The 23,662-nt window shown below is 52.6% G+C and overlaps 8 protein-coding genes across 8 annotated transcripts; 4 read left to right on the top strand and 4 right to left on the bottom strand.

The window, feature by feature from the left end:
- Positions 1-759: 759 nt before the first annotated feature.
- Positions 760-2,265, bottom strand: J4E79_000517 (uncharacterized protein; the record flags this gene model as incomplete). The annotated part of the gene is made up of 1 exon (XM_049349433.1): positions 760-2,265. One exon carries the CDS (start codon positions 2,263-2,265, stop codon positions 760-762), a length of 1,506 nt encoding a protein of 501 aa, XP_049216220.1.
- Positions 2,266-3,048: 783 nt separating this feature from the next.
- On the bottom strand, positions 3,049-5,226 carry J4E79_000518 (uncharacterized protein; the record flags this gene model as incomplete). The annotated part of the gene is made up of 3 exons (XM_049349434.1): positions 3,049-5,068; positions 5,117-5,156; positions 5,214-5,226. The coding sequence occupies 3 exons, from the start codon at positions 5,224-5,226 to the stop codon at positions 3,049-3,051; spliced, it is 2,073 nt and encodes a 690-aa protein (XP_049216221.1).
- Positions 5,227-5,326: 100 nt separating this feature from the next.
- Positions 5,327-6,433, top strand: J4E79_000519 (uncharacterized protein; the record flags this gene model as incomplete). The annotated part of the gene is made up of 1 exon (XM_049349435.1): positions 5,327-6,433. The coding sequence occupies one exon, from the start codon at positions 5,327-5,329 to the stop codon at positions 6,431-6,433; it is 1,107 nt and encodes a 368-aa protein (XP_049216222.1).
- Positions 6,434-9,742: 3,309 nt separating this feature from the next.
- J4E79_000520 (uncharacterized protein) lies at positions 9,743-14,891 on the bottom strand (the record flags this gene model as incomplete). The annotated part of the gene is made up of 2 exons (XM_049349436.1): positions 9,743-14,610; positions 14,657-14,891. The coding sequence occupies 2 exons, from the start codon at positions 14,889-14,891 to the stop codon at positions 9,743-9,745; spliced, it is 5,103 nt and encodes a 1,700-aa protein (XP_049216223.1).
- Positions 14,892-15,194: 303 nt separating this feature from the next.
- On the top strand, positions 15,195-16,625 carry SLU7 (mRNA splicing protein; the record flags this gene model as incomplete). The annotated part of the gene is made up of 1 exon (XM_049349437.1): positions 15,195-16,625. The coding sequence occupies one exon, from the start codon at positions 15,195-15,197 to the stop codon at positions 16,623-16,625; it is 1,431 nt and encodes a 476-aa protein (XP_049216224.1).
- A 708-nt stretch (positions 16,626-17,333) lies between these two features.
- Positions 17,334-20,839, top strand: J4E79_000522 (uncharacterized protein; the record flags this gene model as incomplete). The annotated part of the gene is made up of 7 exons (XM_049349438.1): positions 17,334-17,374; positions 17,472-17,536; positions 17,587-17,662; positions 17,715-17,956; positions 18,004-18,246; positions 18,295-20,696; positions 20,753-20,839. The coding sequence occupies 7 exons, from the start codon at positions 17,334-17,336 to the stop codon at positions 20,837-20,839; spliced, it is 3,156 nt and encodes a 1,051-aa protein (XP_049216225.1).
- Positions 20,840-21,106: 267 nt separating this feature from the next.
- J4E79_000523 (uncharacterized protein) lies at positions 21,107-22,393 on the bottom strand (the record flags this gene model as incomplete). The annotated part of the gene is made up of 3 exons (XM_049349439.1): positions 21,107-21,522; positions 21,575-22,161; positions 22,305-22,393. The coding sequence occupies 3 exons, from the start codon at positions 22,391-22,393 to the stop codon at positions 21,107-21,109; spliced, it is 1,092 nt and encodes a 363-aa protein (XP_049216226.1).
- A 391-nt stretch (positions 22,394-22,784) lies between these two features.
- Positions 22,785-23,507, top strand: J4E79_000524 (uncharacterized protein; the record flags this gene model as incomplete). Its single annotated transcript, XM_049349440.1, has 2 exons — positions 22,785-23,170; positions 23,228-23,507. The coding sequence occupies 2 exons, from the start codon at positions 22,785-22,787 to the stop codon at positions 23,505-23,507; spliced, it is 666 nt and encodes a 221-aa protein (XP_049216227.1).
- Positions 23,508-23,662: the final 155 nt, after the last annotated feature.

Raw genomic sequence — 23,662 nt, forward strand, 5'->3', positions numbered from 1 at the left:
TGCGTATGATCGTCTGAGTAGAGAAAGAAAAGGCAGCCACTCGTCATGAGTGTGAAGTAGGATGCCAAAAGTCCATCATGCGGACGAATGCTCTCGGAAATTTTGATGTCGATACAAAGAAGAGGACTCCGGGAACTAGGTATTTAGAGTTGTCGTCTTCCCGCCTGCCGCTGCTTCCGTGCAGGGACCCGTTGCGCTAGCCGCTCGCGGCGGTCACCTGGGCTTCCCTCGCGAGGTCGCCTCACGAACTCGAAAAGCATCGGAGGGTCGGTAATGAGGCTGGCAGCGGGCAATGTTGGGCTCAGCCTGGGTGTCGATGAAACTTTAAAATGTTACGCGTACTGAATCCACTATGCCTTCCACGAAGAACCTTGAAAGCCTCTATCGCCAATGTCTCAATTTGCGTACCCAGGTGCAAGTACCTTGACTGTCAACTGCCGAAACAAAGCAATAGTGGTGTGAACACCATCCTTTTGATACGACGCACAAAGCAATGGTAATTCTTCTTCCGGAAAAAGAAATGTAGTAGTGGAGGCGACGTAGACTAGACTAAAATTGGAATCTAGGTGTGCGGTTTTCTCGTCCAAAATTCATCACTCGCTCGACGACATTTCTCGTACGTGCGGGTACCATCAGCAGACCACAAAGCCATATTTCTACCGTTGGTTAAGCTTACCATGAACTCGCCAGATTTCTATTCCGTATTCCCCCAAGCCCCAAGATATACCAATAACACCATCACGATGCATTTCCCCTATATCAACTATCAAAAAACTCCGCTTCCTTATCCATCAAAGCATCCAGCTCATGCTCCTTCAAGCCCACCAAATCCATCTTAAAATGCCAATTATGCCACCCAATCTGGCGCTCATACCTCCCGATATACCCCTTGACCAGCTCCCTCCAAGTCTCCTTGCCGATGCCCGCTAACCGTTCATCCCTCATATCCACAAACTCTGTCTTCCCAGGCGGCGAACCCTCCACAAACTTCACCCTCTCCACACCCCCAAACGCATCTTTCATAACCCTAACCACCATAGCAACATCCGCCTTCGGAATCCCCTCAATATCAATAACAAGTTCCCGCAAATGCAATTCCTTGGCAAGAGCTCTCAACTGACAGCGCCAAAACAGCGGTAACCCAGTCCCTCCATTCGGCTGCGGCGGCTCTAGGAACTCGAAAATCGCATCAGAGGCTAACCAGCGCACGCAATGAAGCAAAGCATTCTTCCCGAAATGGAAGGCCAAGCGTTTAATGTGGGGACGATAAGTCGGGCCGCATTGCCAGAGGAAGTTTGTCGTTCCGCTGAGGCCGAAATGGAAGGTCGTGCTGCGCATTATGTATGGGCGCATTGTGTCGTGGATGCCGCGCGAGATGCGTAGTAGGGTTGATAAACTGATGGCTCTTTCGGAGGCTCTGGCACAGTTCCTGCGCGCGTCGTTGGTGAGGTCGTAGTCGCGGGTAAGTCCGGCGGCGGTCATGAGGATCATTTCTTGGAGTTCCGTGGGTAGGCGTTGGAATTGGTGGAAGAGTGGTTGGATGGGTACTGTGTCTCGTTTTGAGGGTGGTGGGCCAAGTGCTTGTGAGCGGACGCGGAAGACGTAGTCTGCTGTATTGGCGACGCAGTGGCTACTCCGACCTGGCAAGCGCGCAGCGAGGTGTCGGAAGTAGAGTCTGTTGAAGTAGTCGCGTGCTGAGAGCCATCCTGAGCCGAAGCGGATGACGAGGTTGTAGTAGCTGTTTGAAGAGCCGGATATGGCTTCTGGTGACGGCCATGCCTCCTCTTTCTTGTCCTCCGCGAGCTTCATCTCGCTGCTGAGTAAAGCCATGCTCCTGCTCTTGATATCCCGTCCCAGTTCTCTTATCTTGCCGTTTACGCTGTCCTTTTGCGGTCCAAAAAGCTTAATAGCAACCGTCTTCCTATAGTCCGTAAAACTCGAATCCGTCAAAATACAAGTTACACTTCTACCCAATTCCAGATTTTCGTTGTATTCAGGCTCGGAAGGTAGTAAGCTGAGTTTTCCTTGAAAGAAATTACTCGATTCGTGGCTCAAGTGCCATCGTTTCAGATGTTCCAAGAACGATTTTCGCCGCTGCTCCTGAAACGAGAATTTGCTTGATGGGCTGCGTGGAGATTTAGTTGTCTGCGAGGTAAGAGGTGGTTTAGGGGTCTTGAAATCGGCCGAGGTCAGCGTGGACGGTGCTGGCTCCGTCGTCGGTGTTTTTGGGACACTAGTGTCGCAGGTGATGCTTCCGCGAGTCATAGTTTTGGTAAGTGAACCGTGACGAATAACCACCCTAACGTCAATTGAGCGGTAGGTTGATCTGGTGAGCTGCTGTAGGAGTAGTGAAAGAAACTGTGTCAGATATCTGGTGATAGTTCCAGGTTTGGTTCAAGCTAGTTTGTCGTGTAACGTATTCCCGCCGGTTCCCGTTTTGCAATGTAACAGGGTCTTGATTAGAACGAAGCGCACGTTCAACCACGTAATCTTATAAATGTTTGCTTTTTCTGGTAAAGAGTTCCCTGATAGATACAGGACGCAGGATTGTGATTACGTCGGTTGAGTTGCCTGGCTTTTGGTTTCTGGAAAGGCAAGAGCGCCGGTACTGGCAACAATGGCTCAGCGAACGGATAAAGGTTTGGTAGAACTGTCAGGCGAGAGCAAACCGGCAGGCTGGGGAGTTAAGGCCGTAGCCCATGGACCCTGTGATGCGCACAGGCAAGTTCCAGCACGCCAATATCATTTAGGTGATGCACCTTTGCGTAACCGTGCATGAAAGCGGGCGCGCCTTGGCATATGCAGACTAGTCGCTTGACCGATGTTAGACGACACGCGACTACCCCAGGTGTTCTTGCCAAATAGCACCCGATCGTATATGAGGCATCATGATCAGCTTTTCAGATGCTGTTGTGCGTCCGCAGACATGAGGAGATTGAAGGGGTGCAGATTATGAGAATGGTAAATATCATATCGAAGGTGGCGATAATGCCGGGTATCTTTCCGAAAGTACACACAAGAAACTGCATCCAGCTATTCGCTGTGCAATCAGGCTCTTCCCTCTAGAAAGCCTGCAGCTCTTTCCAAGAGCCTGTTAAAGCCCTTTACATTGGCCAGAAGGCCACCACTTCGAGAAGTGACGTCATTGCCGACCATTTGGAGCAGCATAGGAAGGGGAATATTGGGGCCCTCCTCTTCCCTCCCATCTTTGCGTGCCTTTTTCCGACCGTTCTTTATCGCAGCCTCAATCTCAAACATGTCATCACTGAGGGTATTTCTGGCATCTACCTCGGCCTTCTCGGCGTTGTATCGTGCTTGGACATCGTCCGTTTCGATAGCAATCTCTTGTCTGCTGTCCTGAAGACTGAGGATCTCCCTACGAAGCTCAGCATTATCGCGTTTGAACAACTTGATCTTCTTGAAGTTGGTGCTCAAGAGATCATTTGCGTCCTGCAAGTCGAGTAACTTCTCGTTGAGGCTCTCCTTGAAAGAGAGCGAGAGATTGATCTCACTTCGATATTCCTTGCGACGGGTGGAGTCTTGTGAGGCTTGCAGCTTTTCGGCCATACGGCCCAAGCGGTGGTCGATGGTTTCTTCTAAGATGGTACGCGTGGTGTCTGCGACTGTGATGCCTCGGACGGCAGAGCCCTTGATGCGCATGACAGAGATTGTATGCTTGGGCCCTAAGAATTTCTGGCGCTTCCGAGGCGGTTTCTCTGACGTAGGTTTGGCGCGTTGTGTCTGCTTGGGAGACGGGTTTCTCGTTTTGGGTCGTGGAGTGAGTTCTGCCTCTTCGGGCTCCGGCTCTTCGTACACGTCCGACTCTTCATCCGCACTGGAAATTTCGACAGCGTCCTGATTCCGTGGTGTAGGTTTGGGGGAGTGTATAGATGCTTGTTCATGGTCAGGGGAGACATCGTCAAGAACCTCGCTCACTTCTTCCGGTGTTGGCTCCTCGCTGTTTGTAACTTCTGGCTCGCGTACAGCTGGCGCTGCTTGAGGTTCGCGTTCCTGGACTGCGACTTCTTTTCTGGGTCTGCCGCGCTTGGCAGGCTTCGTCGCCGTGGTTGCGGGGACCTCAACCTCCTTGGGTTCCTCCACTACCCGGCGCGGTCTTCCTCGTTTGGCTGGCTGCGGCGGAGTGGCTTGCTCTTCAGACTGTTGCTCTTTCAGGTGCTGTGGTGTCGCACCATTCGCTACCGGCGTTTGCTGGATTGGTGTCGGTTGGCCGAGTGAGGAGAGCTCGTCTGCGTCCATTTCAATATCTTCTTCTGCGGTTCGCTGCGGCCGTGGCTCGCTCCCAACCACCCGCGGTGTAGATCCATTGAGCTGCGGCGATAGCTCATCTTCGCTCTCTTCGTCCACTGAAGCTGCAGCTGGTGTCTCGAGAATAGCGCCGAGTTGTGAAGCGGAAGAAGTTCTGGGTTGCCCGTTTAGAAGTACGCTGGGTGTAGCCGGGCCAGGATCCGTAGAACGCGATCGCCGTAGTGTCGGCCGCCGCGATACAGCTGACGCTTGCTCAACACCCTCGGTGGCAGGCGTCTTTTTTCGGGCACTGACAGGGGTTGCGCGTATTTGTGACGATGCTTGGGGAGGCGTTCGTTTGATGACGGTAGACTTGGCGAAGACCGTCTCGCGTGCAGTACTGGCGCCCTCCTCTAATATGGATAGCTCATCTGGTACGTTGTCTTGTTCTTCGCGTATGGGTAGAACCGTCCCAACGATCCTCCTGCTTTGTTCGATGGAGCGCACGGCGTCCTCACGGTCAGGGCTTAGCTCATCCTCTGCCGCGTCGTCTGGGCCTGGCTGCGCATTTGGTGAGCCCCGCTTCCTCTTGCCCAACTGAGGGGTCACCGTGTTTTCTTTTGGGGTAGCTTTCCGCTTTGATGTACTGCTACGCTGAATCGACGCGCTTCTCTGCCGTTGTGCCGAGCCATTTGCGCTCCTGGGTGTCTTCTGGGCTGGTGTTCGTCGCGGTGATTGCTGGGGTGGAAGAGAGGGTTGTTTGGTCGGTTGCGAACTGAGAGCGCCGAAGTTGAAGCCAAAAGACGCTTGCACAGATGAAGGCCTGTCGTAGTCAGCGTTTGCATGTCTCAGGAGTTCTCGAGTGTCTTACCCAGCACCGCGCACGCGCTGTTGTCGATGTTCGCGGCGATCTAGAGACGTGTGAGTATGAAATTCGGATTATGAATCCTTGAACAGAACGAACATACCGACTGGCGCCATAACAATGTGTGTCGTAACAATTCCTCGAGTTGATGTCGTCGCCGTCGCGTAATCGAGTCGTTGTTATGCCCGGGCGCATCTGAGGCCAACGCGCTAAGACATGCTCGGGTGCTCGGACCCCCGACCCATGTTCACTGTCCCCGCAACTTGGGAACTTTCACCTGCTCACCTCGCGAATACGAATCTATACGCCGACGCAACTATGGGCTGGCTCTGGGGAAGCGGGAATAGCTCAGGCGGGCAAGACCAACTCGATCCATCTCTCCGCGACTTCCTCAAAAAAGAGGCGCCCACTGGCCCGAAACCTTCATTACCCTCCGCTCCCAAAGAAAAGCCCGCCGAATCGCCAACACCCACACAAGCGCAAGCGCAAACACAGACCGATCCCGAGAAGCCATATGTGCCACCGCAATCGCAATTCCAAGATGGCCGATACGCCGACCTTTGGAAGACCTACACCCCACAGGACGTCGTCAACAACCGCGGAAAGTCGGAACAAGACAAGTTACGAGACCTCGTAGACGCCTACAATGATCGCAAAGCCTCAATCGGACGAGTCGCCATGGAGAACTGTGCGCTAGAATACATGAACCAATTTGAGTGTTTCCAAAATCCCAAATCATGGTGGTCGGCAGGAACCATGTGCATCGGCGAGTCGCGCAAGTTCAACCGCTGCTACGACATACAGTCAAAGTTCTTGAAGGCGTTGGGCTACATGACCATGGACGAGAGGTCACCAGAAGAAGACGAGCGGATACAAATGCACGCAGATAAACTCTACCAGCGCATGATACAACAGGAGGAGGAAATGGAGAAGGCCAAGGTAGAGGGACGGCCAGTGCCCAAATTCGAAAGCATATTGTCGAAACGGAATGTCGCGGAAGCCATGAGCGGCGTATCATCGTCAGGGAAATCAGCTGTGCCGATAGCTGAGATTGGCAAATCGAGTAGCAGCATGGACGATACCGATGTGTGGAAGCAGATCAAGCCGGAAGTACGGGAAGAGTACCAAAAGAAGCTAGAGAGCCTGTCACCCGAAGAGCGCGAGATCGAGAGGATGGCTATAGTTGGTGAGATTAGGGCGCAAACTGGTGTGGCAAAGCAGCTGGAACAGACATTTATCGAAGAGCGGGTAGCTCGTATGAAGAGGAAGGAAGCTGGCCAAGCAACAATTGGCGACACAATCAAAACGTTGTGGGGATGGTGACCACTGCTTGAAAGGTGTAAGTAGATTTTGTTTCGATGACGTGTACGATCAATTCATTGGATGAGATAACAGCAGCCATATCGCGAACACATCCGCGCACATTTCCCGTCCATACTCACAGTGCACAGTCATCGCAGATTGCATGTCGTGCGCATTGACAATGCGATAGTCTCGACTCTCACAATGCCGCGACACAGCTATAGATTCGCTAGCTCATACTTCCCACCACCGGGGTACCAGAGCCACCAACCGGAAGCTGCACGCCCACTCACTCCAGGAATCTCGAACCCCTTCCTTCGACACCTCCGCCACAATGCAGCCTTACTCTGACCACAAAGACACTTCCGAAATGCCATTCAGCATAACGGACACATTTCTCGTCCTCATCCTCGTCTTCCTCCACATCTTCATCTTCTGCCTTGCATTCGAGATATCGCGTTGGTCGAGGAGCAGAAGGATCGATTACGAAATGGCACTGGTCGATGATCAACCGCTTCGTGTTGAAGTCGATAGGTGGCTGGTCGTCCCTGCTCAAGAAGAGCCAGTGCCAGAATATTGCGCGATTGATTCGAGCCCGCCTCCACCGTATATCAAAGATGTCGATCTGGATGTCTTTGTTGTAGAGGTGGACGAATAGGACGGCGAGGCTGTGAGTGGTTGAAGATTGGCGTACCACGCTAGTGTGGCTACGATCCGTGTTGCAATATACGAAAATACTTTTTTAAGCCAGGAGTATACATCGCCTTAGGCGGTACTCACCTGTAAACTTTTAATATTGTGTATGCAGCAAAACGCGACACCATTTCTAGTTCACCATGGTTACACTCATCGCTTTAGTACTAGGAGGAGCGAAGTAGCAAGTCCCCACTGCCTCGACCATAGTTCTGGGAGGAGCGAGTACTAAATCCCCACTGCTTCGACTATAGTTCACCAACTCTAAATGTCTACTTAAAAACTCCATTGCCTCCATTTCTCTCTCGCAAGTCTTCAAACTCAAATCTCAAGAGACATCTTCCAGACGTTCCACATCATCACCACATGCAAGCATAGATTACCTGAAGCTTAAGCCGCCACCACCAGCACTACCTACATCGCCAAATACAAACTCGAGCAGCGAAGGTAATGTACCTCTATTGTGTATTTCGATTTCATCTTCTAGCAATGCACACACGTCATTAAAGCCGAAGTTAACAGTTCCATTAGCTACGCCACCAACAGACCCTACTACGCCATCAGGATCTCCACCAGAACTATCAACGGAAACAATGTCAGGCTTATCTGAGACGAGTCTGGACGAAACTTTGCAGCCGCAGAACCCCCGCCCTGTTGACGACCCAGTCGAAGAGTCAGTCGAAGACGCTCGGGATGAACCGGCGACCAATCCAGCAGTAGAGGCTACTCCTGAGATGCTGCGAGAAGCAGCCCGACATCGCCGCAGGGCTCGGCTGAATCGCAAGTTACTTCTGGAGGAGGTAGCCAAAATAATGAAAAGCTGAACACCCGGGAGCCTACGTTGACGTTACATCAGCTACTTTGCATGTTTTCAACTTGATGTAGGCTGCAAAACTGTTTAGTTTCTTCTAGATAAGATATCTAAACAAGGAAAAGCTGAACACCCTGGAGGCTACGTTGATGTTGTTTCATCTACTTTGCACGTTTTTAACTTGATGTATGCTGCAAACCTGTTTGGTTCCTTCTTCTTCGGGTGAGGTAGACGAGTCTCCTGGGTTGTATTTGCTTGCACAATGTTCTTGAGGCAGTCTACAGTCTACTATAACAATGGACGCCGTCTGAAAGACTATTCACGAACAATGATTGCGACAATCCAAACACACCGTTTCCACCAGAGACCTTTCCCGGCCTCTCATCACCACAATCGAAGTCGTCTTCGCCCCACTCTTCACCGATGGCCCGACTAACGAAGTCCAAGATGCCGGCACCTACTCACAAGCCGACTGCGTCCCCGCTAGACCTAATCTGCTTCGGCCACTCCTGCAACGAATTCAACTCCTCCAAATTCTTCGGCACCGCAACACCCTTCCCCCTGAACTACACTACCACCTCGTCAAATTTCTTACCATCTCCAACGAACGACAAACTCTACAACGATCTATCACCCATCACCACCCCTGATCCAACCAAACAATGCTGCGCAATCTGCCACCTCCACCAAACCAGACACATACATTCTTCTGCATCGTCAAAGAGAGGCATTCCGGTAGTTTCAATACCAGTTCTCACATTGCAGGACTCAGTTGTTTTCCACGAGGCTTGTTTGTTTTCGTATTTGCTTTCTGATCACAATGTAGCTGGTCTGACTGGCGTGTTTTACGAGGAATTGAGGGAGTTGAGGAAGTGGGTCGTTGCGCAGAAGTGGGATTGGGCTGTTTTAGGGGAGGCTTTGGATAGAGTGCTGATGAAGGCAGGGAAGAGGATGGTGGAGGCGGTGGAAGTGGAGGAAGTGGAGGAGGTAGAGGAAGTAGGCGAGATGGTGGATTTGGGGAACGGTTGTTATGTGTCATAATTTCTTTGATAAATCCTCTTATTTTGTTTAACTAGAAGAAATGCCTCCTCACCATTCTGATTGGACTTTCGAGCTGTAGCAGACATGTTGCTGCACAAGCACGCTGTATCTCTTTCCTAATACTGTTAGCGCGAATAGCTTGTGCTTACTCCCGAGTCACCTCGGGCCCTTTCCCACCACTACAGTACAGCATGAACGCATCAGCTTCTATATCTTGGCTTCGTCTTATCATACACATTCCTCACATCCGCACTTCATTTAAACTTCCCCGCACCGATGACGACACCCCAATCCCGCGCCGTAGACTTGACCCTCCTCAATCTGGCCGACATCTTCGGTCAGAAAGACAAGACGACGCGTATGCAAGCGATTCGCGATCTCTGGGTACCAAGTTCCGATGTCTTATTCGTAAATGCACTGGGTGTGTTCAAGTCGCATGAGGCAATCAGTGAGATGGTAGAGAATATACGGGGTATAAGTGGAGAGGGCAATGAGTTTGTTGCTTTAGGTACGTAAATCCGTCGAAGCTTTCATAGACATTTTGAAGAAAGGTCATTGCTAAAGTCATCTGCAGGCAATGTCGCATGTCTCAAACATGACGACGGAGAGGATATTTGGGTGACGAAAGTAAAATGGGGCATCAAAACAGCCAGGAGTGGAGAAATGGGGTTAACGGGTGAGGATGTCCTGACGATAGTGGGCGGAAACATCAAAGCATGTTACACGTTTTTTGATTCGAAGTAATGCACTGTATTCCAGGGTATCCAAACTGGCAACGAGCTACTTTACCATGTCAACTCCCCACCCTCACTACCAACTCTACTATCTTCCCTTTCCAAACCCGCCTCGGCATCCACCTTCTCCATGAGCTCAATAATAGGCCCAACACTGTCTTTCAGCGCAGTCAACCTCGAACGTTCCTTGATGCGCGTATAAAAGACTGAACAGTCCCTACTATCGCATTTGATCTCTTCGCCCCAGGCGAGATTCGAGCAGCGCCGGCATACCTGTTCGACTTCTGCGACGCGCGTTTCGCTGTCCCAGATGCGGTACTTGAGCGAGAGAAGTGAATGTGCTGGGCGCTTGAGACACTTTGCGCAAAGTGGGAGGACGGCGTAGGGATTGTTTTCGCTGCCTGGGAGATGTGTAGGTGGATTTTGAGGTAGTTTCGAACGGCAGACCATGCAGCTTGAAGATTTCATGTAGCTTTCAAGAGTTTTCTTGAGGGATGCGTTGCCAACGGAGGAGAGCGCGTTGCTTTTGTCGTGCTTGATGGTCATGGGAATTGTAATATTGCGGATGCGCTGGACTTTCGGCATCTCATCGAACCATTGTCTTACATTAGCGCCAACGAGGTTGAAGATGCGCTCGAGTGGTGGGATGAGGTTCTTGCTGATGTAGTATTCGGCATCGAGCTCGAGATGGTCGTTTTGAAGCAAGATCTCCGGGCTGACGCAGCGATCGATGAGACGCGCTCCGGGTGCACCGGTGATGACTACGTATGGCACGCGTTCGCCATACTGAGGCTCGGCACGCGGGTCGGCGAGCATACGCTTGGTAGCAATGAGGGCACCGGGCGGCGGAGGGCCCCTGTCAGAGTACGTGCCTAGCTTGACTTCCTTGGCGAAGAGGAAGTCTTGTATACTGACACGGCCCTCCATGATCTTCGCGCATTGCTCCTGGAAGTACCGCTTGACTTGGCTGAGGTCTGATGTGCGGAAAAGGAGCTTGAGAGCCTTCTCTTCAATCTTTTGCTCTGCAGGCGTACCGTCGCGACGGACTGTTTCGATACCCTTCGCGTCAAAGTCGGGCTCTTTCTGGTTGCGGTGCTCATACTTGAAGCCAACGTAACGTTTCTTGGCAAGTAAAACGCAAGGATGGTATACCTTCTCGAACTTGAGCTTGATGGGTCGTGGGTTCGCAGCGGTGATAGCAGCGGTTATCTCCTCGCCGATGGTGAATGCTTGATCCTTGGTGCGTCCTTTCAAATGGATGAACAGTGAATCGGTGTCTCCGTAGACGACCTCCGCACCCCACTTCTCCGTAGCGTGTATCATTGCAATGGCCTTCTCCAGGGTTTCGCGACCAGTCTGGACGATACTGTCTGCTATCTCAGAGCATGGCATACGACCGGAAAACGACGCAGATGCGTAGCCGTAAGTGACGTTAGCCAATAGCTTCAGCGCCAGCTGCCTATTATTCAGTAGCTGCTGCAAGGTTCTGTCGTCTTTGTCCTGCTTCATCCCACTCTTGACCATCACACGAGTCTCCAGAATTTCGCCAAGCATCTTCGCTAACAGGGACTTCCGCATTTCTGGTTTGACATACATCATGCCGTTCGGCGCAATGTTGATGTGGTCTTTTACCAATTCCAGCAACTGCGGCTCGCGCTTGAAGTCCATGAAACCCATCTTGTTCTGACCTCGCCAACTGACGATACGTCCGAGACATGTTGAATAGCAATAGTTGTAGGCAATCATGACACTGGGATATAACGATTGGAAGTCCAAAACGAGAACGGGGCTTGAGTAGAATGCACTCTGCGGCTCCATGACCAGCGGTAGACACTCGAGCGCATTCTGCTGACCGACCTGCTTCCGACTCGGTGATACAAGGATAAAATTCTCTGGCTTTGCGATGCGGAACATGGTAGACTCGACCTTGAACTGAGAGCCTCGTGAAATGACTGCAAAGAAGTCTACTCCAAGCAGGCGAGCTTGCTCACTAGTACGAGGCACAATTTCGTTTGCTTCCAAGATGTCGAGATTGAGTTGCACGCGTGTGCGAAAATGATGAATCACTTTTGTCAGATCCCTTGGATTTCCATTTGTATACCAAGTCGTGAGATCGGAGTGTTGGTAATGCGGTATGCGTTTGTGCAATAAGTGGAAGACCACGTTTTCCATGGTGTATTGTAACAGGTTCAGCTCTCCGCGCATAGCTCTCCAGATGTTGATCATATGTCGGCCAGTGATACGGATAGTAGAGGTATGCGTGAAGCCCCAGCGGTCGGCCTCTTTCCCAAATCTGCCATGAGACTGCGACTTCATCCTGCTGATCTCATCGCAAAGATTGTACTCGTACTTCATCCTCGCGCGTTCGATGAGGTAACCCCAAGAGCTATTGTGTACTTCGTATCCCGTGAGTATGTCCGGGTCAAATTGGCGGACGATATCGACCACGCGGTTGATGAGATCTAGCTCGTCTTCCTCGTATTCAACTTCGACCGGAACTTGCTTAGCAATGCGCATAGCGATGCCATCTTCTTCCGAGAAGCACAGTATACCGGAACGCGGTCGATCAGTGGTCGCGTTTTCTTCGCCTTGTACGCTCCAGAAAATGCACTGGATCTCATCTTCAGCCGGGTCTGGTACGAGTGAGCCTCTTGAGTTAACGTGTACTTCTAAGCTCATGATGCTCATATACTGAGCTTCGTGCTTAACACTAGTTGTCTTTTGCTTCTGTGAGTACTTGAAGCCATGAGGATTCTTCTGCGTTGGACCTTCTATCTGTGAAATGTGGCTCATTGGGTTGAATTTGCGCACTGGCATAGTTGCCGTCTCGTCTTGTGCCTTGATTTTAGGCTTCGCCACTTTTCGTTGCTTGACGTGACGGCTGGTCCAGCGCTTCACCTCTTTGAAAGTAGGAGGAGGTCTTGAGAGTTCCCAGTGACGCAAACCACAGTTATGTGATCGTTCTTGATCCATTGTAGCTTGTTTTTTCTTGTCTAACACAACTGCGGGATACTCTCCAATGTTGGCAAGAGAATTACCAGTGGGGTCGAAAGGAGGAAGATACGGTAATGTGGTGCTTTGTAGTTTGAACTCGCGACCCGCATACTCTCTTGGCCGATCTGGAACATCCTTCTCATCACTGTAATATGCGTCCTGATAGATTACCGGTGGAAGTCCCGCATGCATCATGGTGCCTTTGACGACCTCAGCCGGTGGAGGTAGCGCGCCGTAGTAAATAGTACGATGCTTGTGCTGGAACGATGTACCCAGCCGTCGCACTAGAGAGGCTACCTTGGAGCGAGCTTGCGAGGTACTACTGTTCGGCACCATTGGCGAGGTCTTTTGATGCGTCCATGGGGTCACAGGAACGAGTTGCGAAGGTCTGGCCGTGAGATGCTTAGGCCCAGGTGTCTTGGGCCCTTCTTGGGAATTTGAATACCCAGATTGACTCAAGCGATGAAGCGTCTCCGGTGCATTCGGGTTCTTTACTACAGGGAACGAGAAAGTAGTCGGCGCCCCTAAGCCTTGAGCTTTGATACTCGCTTGTGACGATTGACCGGGATGAGGTGGATCGTCGTTCTTGTTCAGGGCGTTGCGAAACGAGACACGCCTATTGGTACTCTGGGTTGTTGCCAGGGTTCGTTGACGCTTGTTGTAGTCTTCTTCTGTGGGTTCGAGAGAGCGCTTCCTTTGGCTCATCGGGCTGCTGGACTCTGGATTTTGGCCATCATCATCGGGGTCGACTAAATCAATACCTTCGTCAATAAGTGCATCTTCAGCTTCCATATCACTAGAGCTCTTGAGTAACGATACTGTTAGGGGATCCATGGATTGCTGTTCCTCGGTGTCAGAATGATTGTCAGCGTCCGCTGGATTGTCGTTTTCGCCGTCCCCGATAGCACCGTCACTGTGAGGCTGTCTGGGTTCTGGCTCGTCAGACGCAAGCTGGGCGTCAATGTCAACAGGCGCACCACCTTGTTCTAACGCGTTGACATCTTGCTGGATGTCGTCATCTGGAAGCTGCTGTGTAGACAAGACCTCGGGATAGAGATCTTCGATACTCTCTACAGCAGTCCTGATACGCTCCTGGCCAGGGATGGGTTTCACGAAACCGTCAAATTTGGCTTCGCCCTTTCCTTGTCTTTCCTCGATGATTAGCTTTTCGATGATTCCTCGGTATTCCTCTTCGTGAATCCATCCACCGGCCTTAGTGTTTCGCATATCAGCCGACATGGACACAAGCACCTCAGCAGGAAAAGGACTGCTCGAGGGATCAGAGAGGCCCATACGACGTTTGCGCCGGCGCGTCTCGTCTCTCCAGAGACCAGCCATGGACGGCACGAATTTGTCGTCTGGATTGCGTGGCATTTGGCTCGATCGCTCTAGGAAGTCGTGGTGGATGGGTCGATATTGTAGTTCGTGCCGATTGAGGATGTCCTGGGCGCATATATCGACTTCAAGAGTGCAGTGACTTTGGCGTGGGTATTGATCCTCATCGGCTATGAGTTCGTTGGGAATAGAAGCATCGTGCCACTTGTGGACAGTGGTATCTACCTCTTCGCTGTCTGGAACGGGTCCCCGGAACTGGACTTTTGCGCAGTTAATCCAGTCGCATCCATACAGGTTGTAGTCGCACATCCACTGCAGGAGGTACTGCAGGTGACTCTCATATGGCTGGAACACCCGGTTCAAGATTGCTCCTTGATGCAGCAGGTCGGTAAACCGAGTCATATGCATAGGGTTGAGCATGTAGACTTTCAAGAAAATCTTGTATCCAACACTGTATCCAAAGAAGGGTACACCCTTGACAAGAGATATGTGGCCAACGTAGATCGACTTTCCATCGTATGCATTTCGGCGGTACGCGGTGGCGAGGGCGTGGTCAATGGAGGCGCGGAGGTCCAGAATATACGCGTTGACTAGGAGGGGTCAGCTTGATACCAACTGCACGACTGACATACGCACCGACATCCTTCTCCAAGCTGCCATTGTACTCCAGGTATAGGTAAGGCAGCGCTCCATGGATATGAGCGCACACCTTCTGCCCCGTCTCGGTCGCACCAAACGCCCGGATTACGGGTACTTGCGGTGCGCCCAACCGGCCTGCAGGACCGGCATTGCGCCGAAGAAGAGGGTCGATGTCTGTCGGAGCCGCCTGGTAGTTGTCGATGCAGTTCAGGCGAAAGCGGAAAGTATCCATGACGACACAGCCGGTATCCAGGAAGGGTGTGCGACAGTGGAGGTTCGCATTGTGTTCAGTAGATCATCCAAAACTGAACTCGCGCATCGCACGCGACAAGGGTGTCGGTGGCGGAATGGAGTGAAAGAGACGCGAGGCACAACAAGCGCGACCGGACTCGCGTGGTCCCGTGACGTGCGGGATCGACGCTGCAGCCAGCCCTACGCCACTAGTCGGCGGTCCACTTTGGCCGCCATTCTAAAGCTTCTACCAACTGACAACCTTCACCACTCAACGCGACCGAGGCATCCTCCCACGCCCAACATGCCGCCCTCCCAACCCAAGAAGCCCGACGTCTCCGCCGCGGCAAAAGAGCGCAACGAATACATCCCCTCGTTCATTTCGAAGAAGCCCTTCTACGCCGTCGACGAGACTGGCGAGGACAACACCGATTACCTCGAGCATCAGCGTCTGCAGAAGCAGGAGCAAGACTCAAAATGGTACGATCGCGGCAAGAAGATCGGCCCGGCTGCGACCAAGTTCCGCAAAGGCGCATGCGAGAACTGCGGTGCCATGACACACAAGAAGAAGGACTGCTTGAGCCGGCCGCGCAAGGCAGGCGCAAAGTTTACGGGCAAGAACATCGAGGCGGACGAGGTCATTCAAGACGTACAACTAGGCTTCGATGCGAAACGCGATCGATGGAACGGCTACGATGCATCACATTTTGAGGAGGTCATCGAGGAGTACAACGCCATGGAGGAGATCCGGAAAAAGGCCAAAGAAGCTGAGAAGGGCGACAAGTCGGATGATGAGGATGAGGGCGACAAGTACGATGCCGAGACGGACATGGGAAGGAAACAGGCCACATCCACACGGAACCTGCGATTGCGAGAAGACACGGCAAAGTATCTGCTCAACCTGGATCTCGACTCGGCGAAATATGACCCCAAGACGCGCTCCATGGTCGACAGCGGCGCGACGGCCGATAACGCCGCCCAACTAGTAGCAGAGGAAGGGTTCATGAAGGCGTCCGGAGATGCAGCTGAGTTTGAGAAGGCGCAGCGATATGCTTGGGAGACACAGGAGCGCGGAGACAAGAACAAGCTACATTTACAGGCCAATCCCACGTCTGGCGAGGTCATGCGGAAGAAGCAGCTCAAAGAGGCTGAGGACATGGCAGCAGCCAGGAAGAAGGCCTTGGCGGAGAAGTACGGCACACAAGAAAAGTTCACCGACGACTCACTTCGAAAGACTGCCGTCACAGAGAACGAGCGATATGTCGAGTACGACGAGCGAGGCGGCATAAAGGGCGCACCAAAAATCAAGGCGAAATCAAAGTACCCAGAGGATGTGCTCCTCAACAACCACACATCAGTCTGGGGCAGCTGGTGGTCCAACTTCCAATGGGGTTTTGCATGCTGTCACTCGACAGTCAAGAACTCGTACTGCACGGGCGAGGCAGGCAAGGAGGCTTTTGAGCTGGCAGATCGGATGCGCACCGGTGCTGACCTAGACGAAGTACCCAAGGAGATAGCATGGAAGGAAGAGGCTGTCCTAGAGGAACACGTACCCAATGCACCCGACCGCGCCGAAAAAGCAAAGAATGATGCTGCCAGTCGGAAACGAGCTCTCGAAGAGATGACGGGAGGCGTAAACGAGGAAGAAATGGAAGAGTATCGCCGCAAGAGGACAATGGCCGCGGACCCTATGGCTGCCTATCTCAGCAAGGGAGGGAAAAGTGAAGCGGTGTGAGGTGTCGAGCCTTTCTTGACGGCGTCATAGGGCATCATTATTGTATTCGTAGCATTGCATGGCGTTCATCATACCCTGGAGTCGCATCTAAGATAGCATGTAAAATGACATAGTAGTTCCTGATGATCGCTGCGTTGGCCATGCGTGATCGGTACAGTTCACACAGCAAGGGTGCATCCAGCGAAGTCATGCAGCCTTGTTAGTGAAGACGCATCTTGTCGCCCTCCATCACGGATGCCAACTCAGACCCGAGTCGGTTGCGCATGCAGCCGCGTATGCGTTGTTAGTCCATGGCGAAGGCAGCAGTTTAAGGCCAGGATGTACAGCCCAAGTGGAGGAGTTCGCGGCACCCGATGCAGCAAGAAGGCGCTTCTAGCTGCATGGCTCGGAAGATTCTAGCTCGAGTAAAGAGGTTTTGCCTGCGAGCAAATCTAGACTTCAGTATTAGATACAAGGGTTAGACCTGGTCGGGGGTGAAGGCGATGACGAAGCGCCAAGCTGCACGAACCACCTCCCGGGGGTCGAGTAGTAGGAGCTCCTCTGATGGTTGACTGACCCAACAGCGCAACCAGATATCTCAACCCCACACCTCCCCATTTCCGCGCATTGCTTTTGCGCGCCTTCTCCGACACCGACCATTAGCCTTTCCCTCCTACAACTACCTACAACTACGAACAGCAAGCTCAGAAGGAGCGCACGGCGACCAAGATGGCGCTCTACGGAAGCTCGCGCAACGTGGACATGGGCAAGTACGTATATCACCATCATTATGCCGGCACCCATTAGCCTTTGGGCGAGAGATTTCAACAGGAGAAATGTGACATGGCCTAACATGTCTCAATCCAGGCAGGAGTCGGAGCTTGCCATCAACATTCGCAAAGCCACGAGCATCGAAGAGGTCTCACCCAAGCGTACGTATCGGAACTCCTCAGGTACGCGCATGAAACTCACAATAGCGCAGGGAAACACGTGCGAGCATGCATCGTCTACACATGGGATCACAAGAGTTCCGCGTCTTTCTGGCAGGGCATGAAAGTGTAAGAGCGCACCATGGTGCCCAATCCGCCCAATGCTAATAGCATGTTCCAGGCAGCCAATCCTCGCCGACGAGGTGCAAACCTTCAAAGCGCTCATTACCGTCCACAAGGTCCTTCAAGAAGGCCACCCCATCGTTCTTAAGGAGGCGCAATCGAACACCAGCTGGCTTGAGAGCCTATCACGGGGCTCCACGGTCGGAGAAGGCATGCGGGGATATGCGCCGCTCATTTCAGAGTACATCTACTATCTTATGGCCAAGCTTGCTTTCCACCGACAACATCCCGAGTTCAATGGTACGATGAGCGGCAGCAAGACGCGGATAACTGGCTGATTGGAATAGGAACCTTCGAGTACGAGGAGTACATCAGCTTGAAGTCGATCAATGACCCTAATGAGGGCTACGAGACCATCTCGGATCTTATGACGCTACAAGATCAGATCGATGCTTTCCAGAAGCTCATCTTCTCACATTTCCGGAGCGGCGCGAACAACGAATGTAGGATAGCGGCGTTGGTGCCACTGGTTCAGGAGTCCTATGGTATCTACAAGTTCATCACCAGCATGTTGCGCGCAATGCACACCAGTAAGGACTAGATTCTCGGTTGATTTGCGACCCAACTAACCAGCCTAGCACTCGGTGACGACGAAGCGCTCTCTCCTCTACGCGGCAGATACGATGCCCAGCACTACCGTCTCGTCAAATTCTACTACGAATGCTCGAATCTTCGATACTTGACCAACCTCATTACAGTGCCAAAGCTGCCACAGGAACCACCGAACCTGCTCTCTGAAGATGAGAGTGCGCCCGCGCTACCTCAACGACCCCGCAACGAGAAGCCCGAACCCGCTCGCGCTCCATCAGTCGACCCAGAGCCAATCAACGAGTTCTGGAAAGATAATCAGCGGAGGCAACAAGAGGAATACGAGGCTGAACAGCAGAGACTACAGAGGCAATGGGAGGAGGCTCAGCAACAGCAGCAGCAGCAAGCGATGCAGGCACAACGTGACTTCGAGGAGCAACAACGGCTTCAGGCAGAGCAAGCTCGGTTGGCGCAAGAACAACTCATGCGCGAACAGTACCAACAGCAGACACAGGGTCGCCTTGCTGAGCTTGAGCGAGAGAATCTAAACGCGCGCGCTCAGTACGAACGCGACCAGCTGATGCTGCAACAATACGACCAGCGGATGAAGGCATTGGAGGGCGAGATCAACCAGATGAACCAGAACTTCCAGCAACAGATGGGCTCGCGAGACGATCAGATAAGAGCACTTCAGGAGCAGCTCAACACATGGAGATCAAAGTACGAATCGCTGGCCAAGCTCTATTCGCAATTGCGTCATGAGCATCTTCAGCTGCTACAGAAGTTCAAGGCAGTTCAGCTCAAGGCGAACTCCGCCCAGGAAGCCATTGATGGGCGAGACAAGCTGCAACGCGAGTTGAAGACCAAGAACTTGGAACTGGCAGACATGATTCGCGAGCGCGACCGAGCGCTCATGGAGAAGGACCGTCACACTGGTGGCCACCGTGAGGAGACTGAGAAGCTGAAGAGGGAGCTCCGTGCTGCCCTAGACAGAGCCGACAATCTCGAGCGTGGCAAGGGCTCAGAACTTTCGGCAATGCTGTCAAGACACAACCGAGAAATCGCGGATCTTGAGGAAGCGCTGCGGAACAAGACCCGCGCGCTAGACGAGTTCCAGATGAAGTACCGTGAAGGGGACTCTGACCTGGAGCGTCAACTGCGCGACAAGGAGGAGGAGCTGGAGATCTTCCGTGCTGGTATGGACCAGACGCTACTCGAGCTGAACGAGCTGAAGCTCAACGCTGGTACCAACGATGATGTCCTGGACGGCCACTTGGACACAATTATCCAAGACAGCCTCCAGAAGATCAACGACCTCATCGACTCCGTCCTCCAGAGTGGTGTGCAGCGTGTTGACGATGCGCTGTATGAGCTCGACTCTCCTATGCAAGCCGGAAACCAGAATGCCACTGGCGCGTACGTGCTTTCGCAGATTGAGAAGGCATCAACGTGCACCATGGAGTTCTCGACTGCTTTCAACAACTTCATTGCTGACGGGCCGAACGCCAAGCACGCTGAGGTTATCAACGCCGTCAGCAACTTTGGTGGCGCTATCGTCGATGTGTTGGTGAACACCAAGGGACTGACGCGATTCGCTTCTGATGAGAACAAGGCTGACCAGCTCATCAACGGCGCGAGAGCCTCTGCAACCTCGACCATTAGGTTCTTCCGTAACGTCCAGTCAGTGCGCATGTACGACATGGACGCAGAGCAGAAGATCAACGTTGTCATCAACAACAGCACAGAAGTCGTGCGCAACCTGCAGAGCTTGTCCAAGCTCGCGGACGCTTTCGCACCCAAGAGCAAGATCACCAACGCCTCTGGCGATCTTGGTGACTTGGTCGACAACGAGTTGACCAAGGCAGCCAACGCCATCGACGCGGCCACCGAGCGTCTTTCCAAGCTGATGAAGAAGCCGAGAGACCAGTACTCTACCTACGAGCTCAAGATCCACGACTCCATCCTCGAAGCAGCCATCGCCGTCACAAACGCCATTGCGCAGCTCATCAAGGCCGCCACCGAATCCCAAAAGGAAATCGTGCGCGAAGGACGAGGAAGCATGTCCAAGACCCAGTTCTACAAGAAGCACAACCGCTGGACCGAAGGTCTCATCAGTGCCGCCAAGGCCGTCGCCACATCGACAAACATGCTCATCGAGACCGCCGACGGCGTCATCTCCGGTCGCAACTCGCCCGAGCAGCTCATTGTCGCTTCCAACGACGTTGCTGCCTCCACCGCTCAGTTGGTGGCTGCCAGTCGTGTCAAGGCTAGCTTCATGAGCAAGACGCAAGACAGGCTGGAGAGCGCATCCAAGACTGTCACTGCGGCTTGCAGGTCGCTTGTCAGGCAAGTGCAGGAGATCATCGCCCAGAAGAACAGGGACGAGGGCGAGGTTGTCGACTACAGCAAGTTGGGCGACCACGAGTTCAAGGTCCGCCAGATGGAGCAGCAGGTATGTGTTTATCGAACGTTGTTCACTGAAGAGTATATGCTAACGGGTACGTCTAGGTCGAGATTCTACAGCTCGAGAACTCGCTTGCGCAGGCTAGGACTAGGTTGGGTGAGATGCGCAAGCTTTCTTACCTTGAAGAGTAGATGTCTGCACTTTGGCGCTTGTTCGTTCGTGTGGATAGCTGCTGGTTTATCGTGGATAGTTACCATTCATTATTATTGTCTCATGGTGGACACCCTCTTTGTAAACAAAGCTTGTTCTTCTTCCTCTATAGTTTTGAAAGGGAAATCAAGGATGCCTTTGGCATTGTTGTGATTGACGTTATCTTTCGTGTGAACATTTCCTATCTATTGTACATGAATCCACATCACCCTATCTCAACGCTTTCTCTTCAGCCCCAAGTTGGGCGATCATCCCATGCGAGATCGCCTCAGCTGAAGATCAAGAGGGAACCCCTCTTCCTCACCCTTCTTGTACAAGACCAAAGCCTCCTCAACCGTAAACATAACCCCCCTCTCAATCCTGGCTTTCGCCTTCGCCTCTTTCAGCTCAGCCTGCCTCGAACGAATCTTCTCCAGACAAGCTTTCATCTCGTCGGCAGCCAGAGCGCGCTTCTTCTCTGAAGCTTGGCGCTCCAGCTTGCCGACTTCGATGCCAATCATCTTGGCCGAAAACTTGTCCGCGAAGACAATGTCGTCCGCAAGCTCTCCCACCTCCTCTGCTCGGAAGGCGGGTTGCTGGTCTGTAGTCTCGAACCCAGGCCATGTAGGTGGGTTTTGTTCATCCCACAACCTCATGTAGGTTGGTAGGTATGTCAAGAGATGAACTTCATCACACTGTTAGCATCATGTAGGCTCCAGGGTATGTTGAGAACTCACCTGCGCAACCCTCGTAGGCCTTGACGGCACCAAGATGCTCACCCACCAAGCCATCCTTGATACAGGGACAGTAGATGATCGGACGGTTTGGGCGGGGGTCTTGGTAGACGAGATGGCCGCACACCAGGCAGAAACGTACAAGCCGGTTTGAGCCGAGATGGTATGTCGTTCCCCGGAGTAGGTCGTCGTGTTCATCTCCTGTTGTGGGTACGCCGCATGTCAGGTCGCAGTCTCTGCACACGCCCAGGAATTTGTCGTCGAATTCGGGGTCGTTGGGAAGAATGGGGTAGACTTGGAAGCATAGCCGGCAGCCAAGATAACCCTGGCCTTTGGTGTACGGGTTGAGGGTGTATGGAGTGCACTTGGCATGGGCGCGCCGTACAACGAATGCGATTTTGTCCTGGAGCTTTGGGCCGTGAGAGAATCCTACCTCGACCAGTCCGCGGAAGTGACGGTGGGTGTGGGAGAGGCGGAGTGCGGTCTGGTAGTCGGTTGCCTGGATAATGCCACAGAGGATAGTGGGTGGTAGATCCAGTAGGCTTTTGCGCTGTTCGGGGCTGACAGGGGCCTTGATCTGAAGTCCTTTGCTACAAGGTTAGTCGGAAGGTTAGTCAAGATCCAAGAAGCGAAATAGAAGAAGCGAAGTAGAAGAACTGAGGTAGAAGAAGCGACGTAGAAGCAAGAAAGAGAGAAATGTAGAGGCAATGCACGGAGGTTAGTCAAGTCGTACAAATCCAGAGTAAGGTTTCGGGCTCCAGTGTCGTTTGCTCGATGGTCAGCGCTCTGTTGGGCAGCGACGCCAGAATTGGGCTGTGCCATCTTCTGAGCAGAGTGTGAGAGCTTGGTAGTAGCTGATATCTGGCTGTGATCTGATTGTGATCTGATTGTGATCTGGTCGTGATCTGGCTGTGATTTGACTGTACTTCACAAGTGTCCTAGAACGCTGTATTCAATCACTTAAGTTGTGCTCGGTTAGTGAATGATCAAGTGTTGGCAGGTTCTTGTCAACAAACACAGAACAAGTTCAAAATCGTTGTTTGTGCCCAGGTGCCTGTGGATAAGTGGGGCTGGCTTAGCGGGACACGCGATCACGTGCGTGGACTAGCGCGCTTCTCGAGTAAACAGCGATGGAGACAATGCGCCCGCTTTAGCATCTCTTGACTGGCTTCGTAGTACATCGAAATCCGTCGCAGTCTGCGATTATACCATCATGCCTACCGCCACGAATCCAGAATCGCGCTCTCCATCTCCCACACCCGCTCGACCTATCGCAGACGCACCCGGCCCGCGCGCGCAGGGTCTGATCAATGTATTCAACCAAGCCTCCAAAGCGACTCTAGACAAGTGTTCGGCCAAGAACTTCGCTTCGTGCTTCCCAACGGCGGCACAGTATAGCCCAGAGGTTCTGGACAACCTGAGAGGGCAAATTGTGGATCAGTTGGACCGGACATGGAAGAGCAACTTCGAGGACATCATGGAGAGGAGGAATGTCGTTAGGCTGCTCAACTCGCTGGACCAGTGCATAGAGGATGCGAAACTCAGGAAGAAGCGCGCCGAAGCGAGCGCTAACGGTGGGCCCGTGGAAACGCCTGTGCCGTGAGTTTGCGAATGCGCCCGCTCTTGTTACTTTCGAATACTGACTCGAGGGCATAGACCGCATACACTTACTCCAGCCGAAATACATCTAGCGCACCTTATGCCGTTCCTCGAGAAGCAAGCGACCGATATGAACACTAAGCTCGTCGAGACTCAGCAGTCAAACACCGAGCTACTTTCGACCGTCACCGCACAACGCGCCGAGATAGAAGCCCTAGTACGAGGCCTAGAGAATGTCATACAAGATCTGGATGCTAGCGCGCAGATTATGGCACAAGACGATGTTCAAGAATTGAGCAGAGAGACTAGGGATCTTGAGATGGATATGAGGACATGATACTGCAGGGAAGAGCAATACCCCTAGGATACTAGGAGCTGTTATCTTGAAGACTCGGAAAGATATCGCGTCTCTACCACGATCGCGCCACGCGCTCAGAACCAGCGTCAGGCCGCTAGCACTGGGTCCGAAACCCCGCTTAGTTACCCGAACAG

The sequence above is a fragment of the Alternaria viburni genome (assembly GCF_023758015.1).
Source record: "Alternaria viburni strain BMP 2772 chromosome Unknown scaffold_1, whole genome shotgun sequence".
In the NCBI taxonomy this organism is placed as follows: Eukaryota; Fungi; Ascomycota; class Dothideomycetes; order Pleosporales; family Pleosporaceae; genus Alternaria; species Alternaria viburni.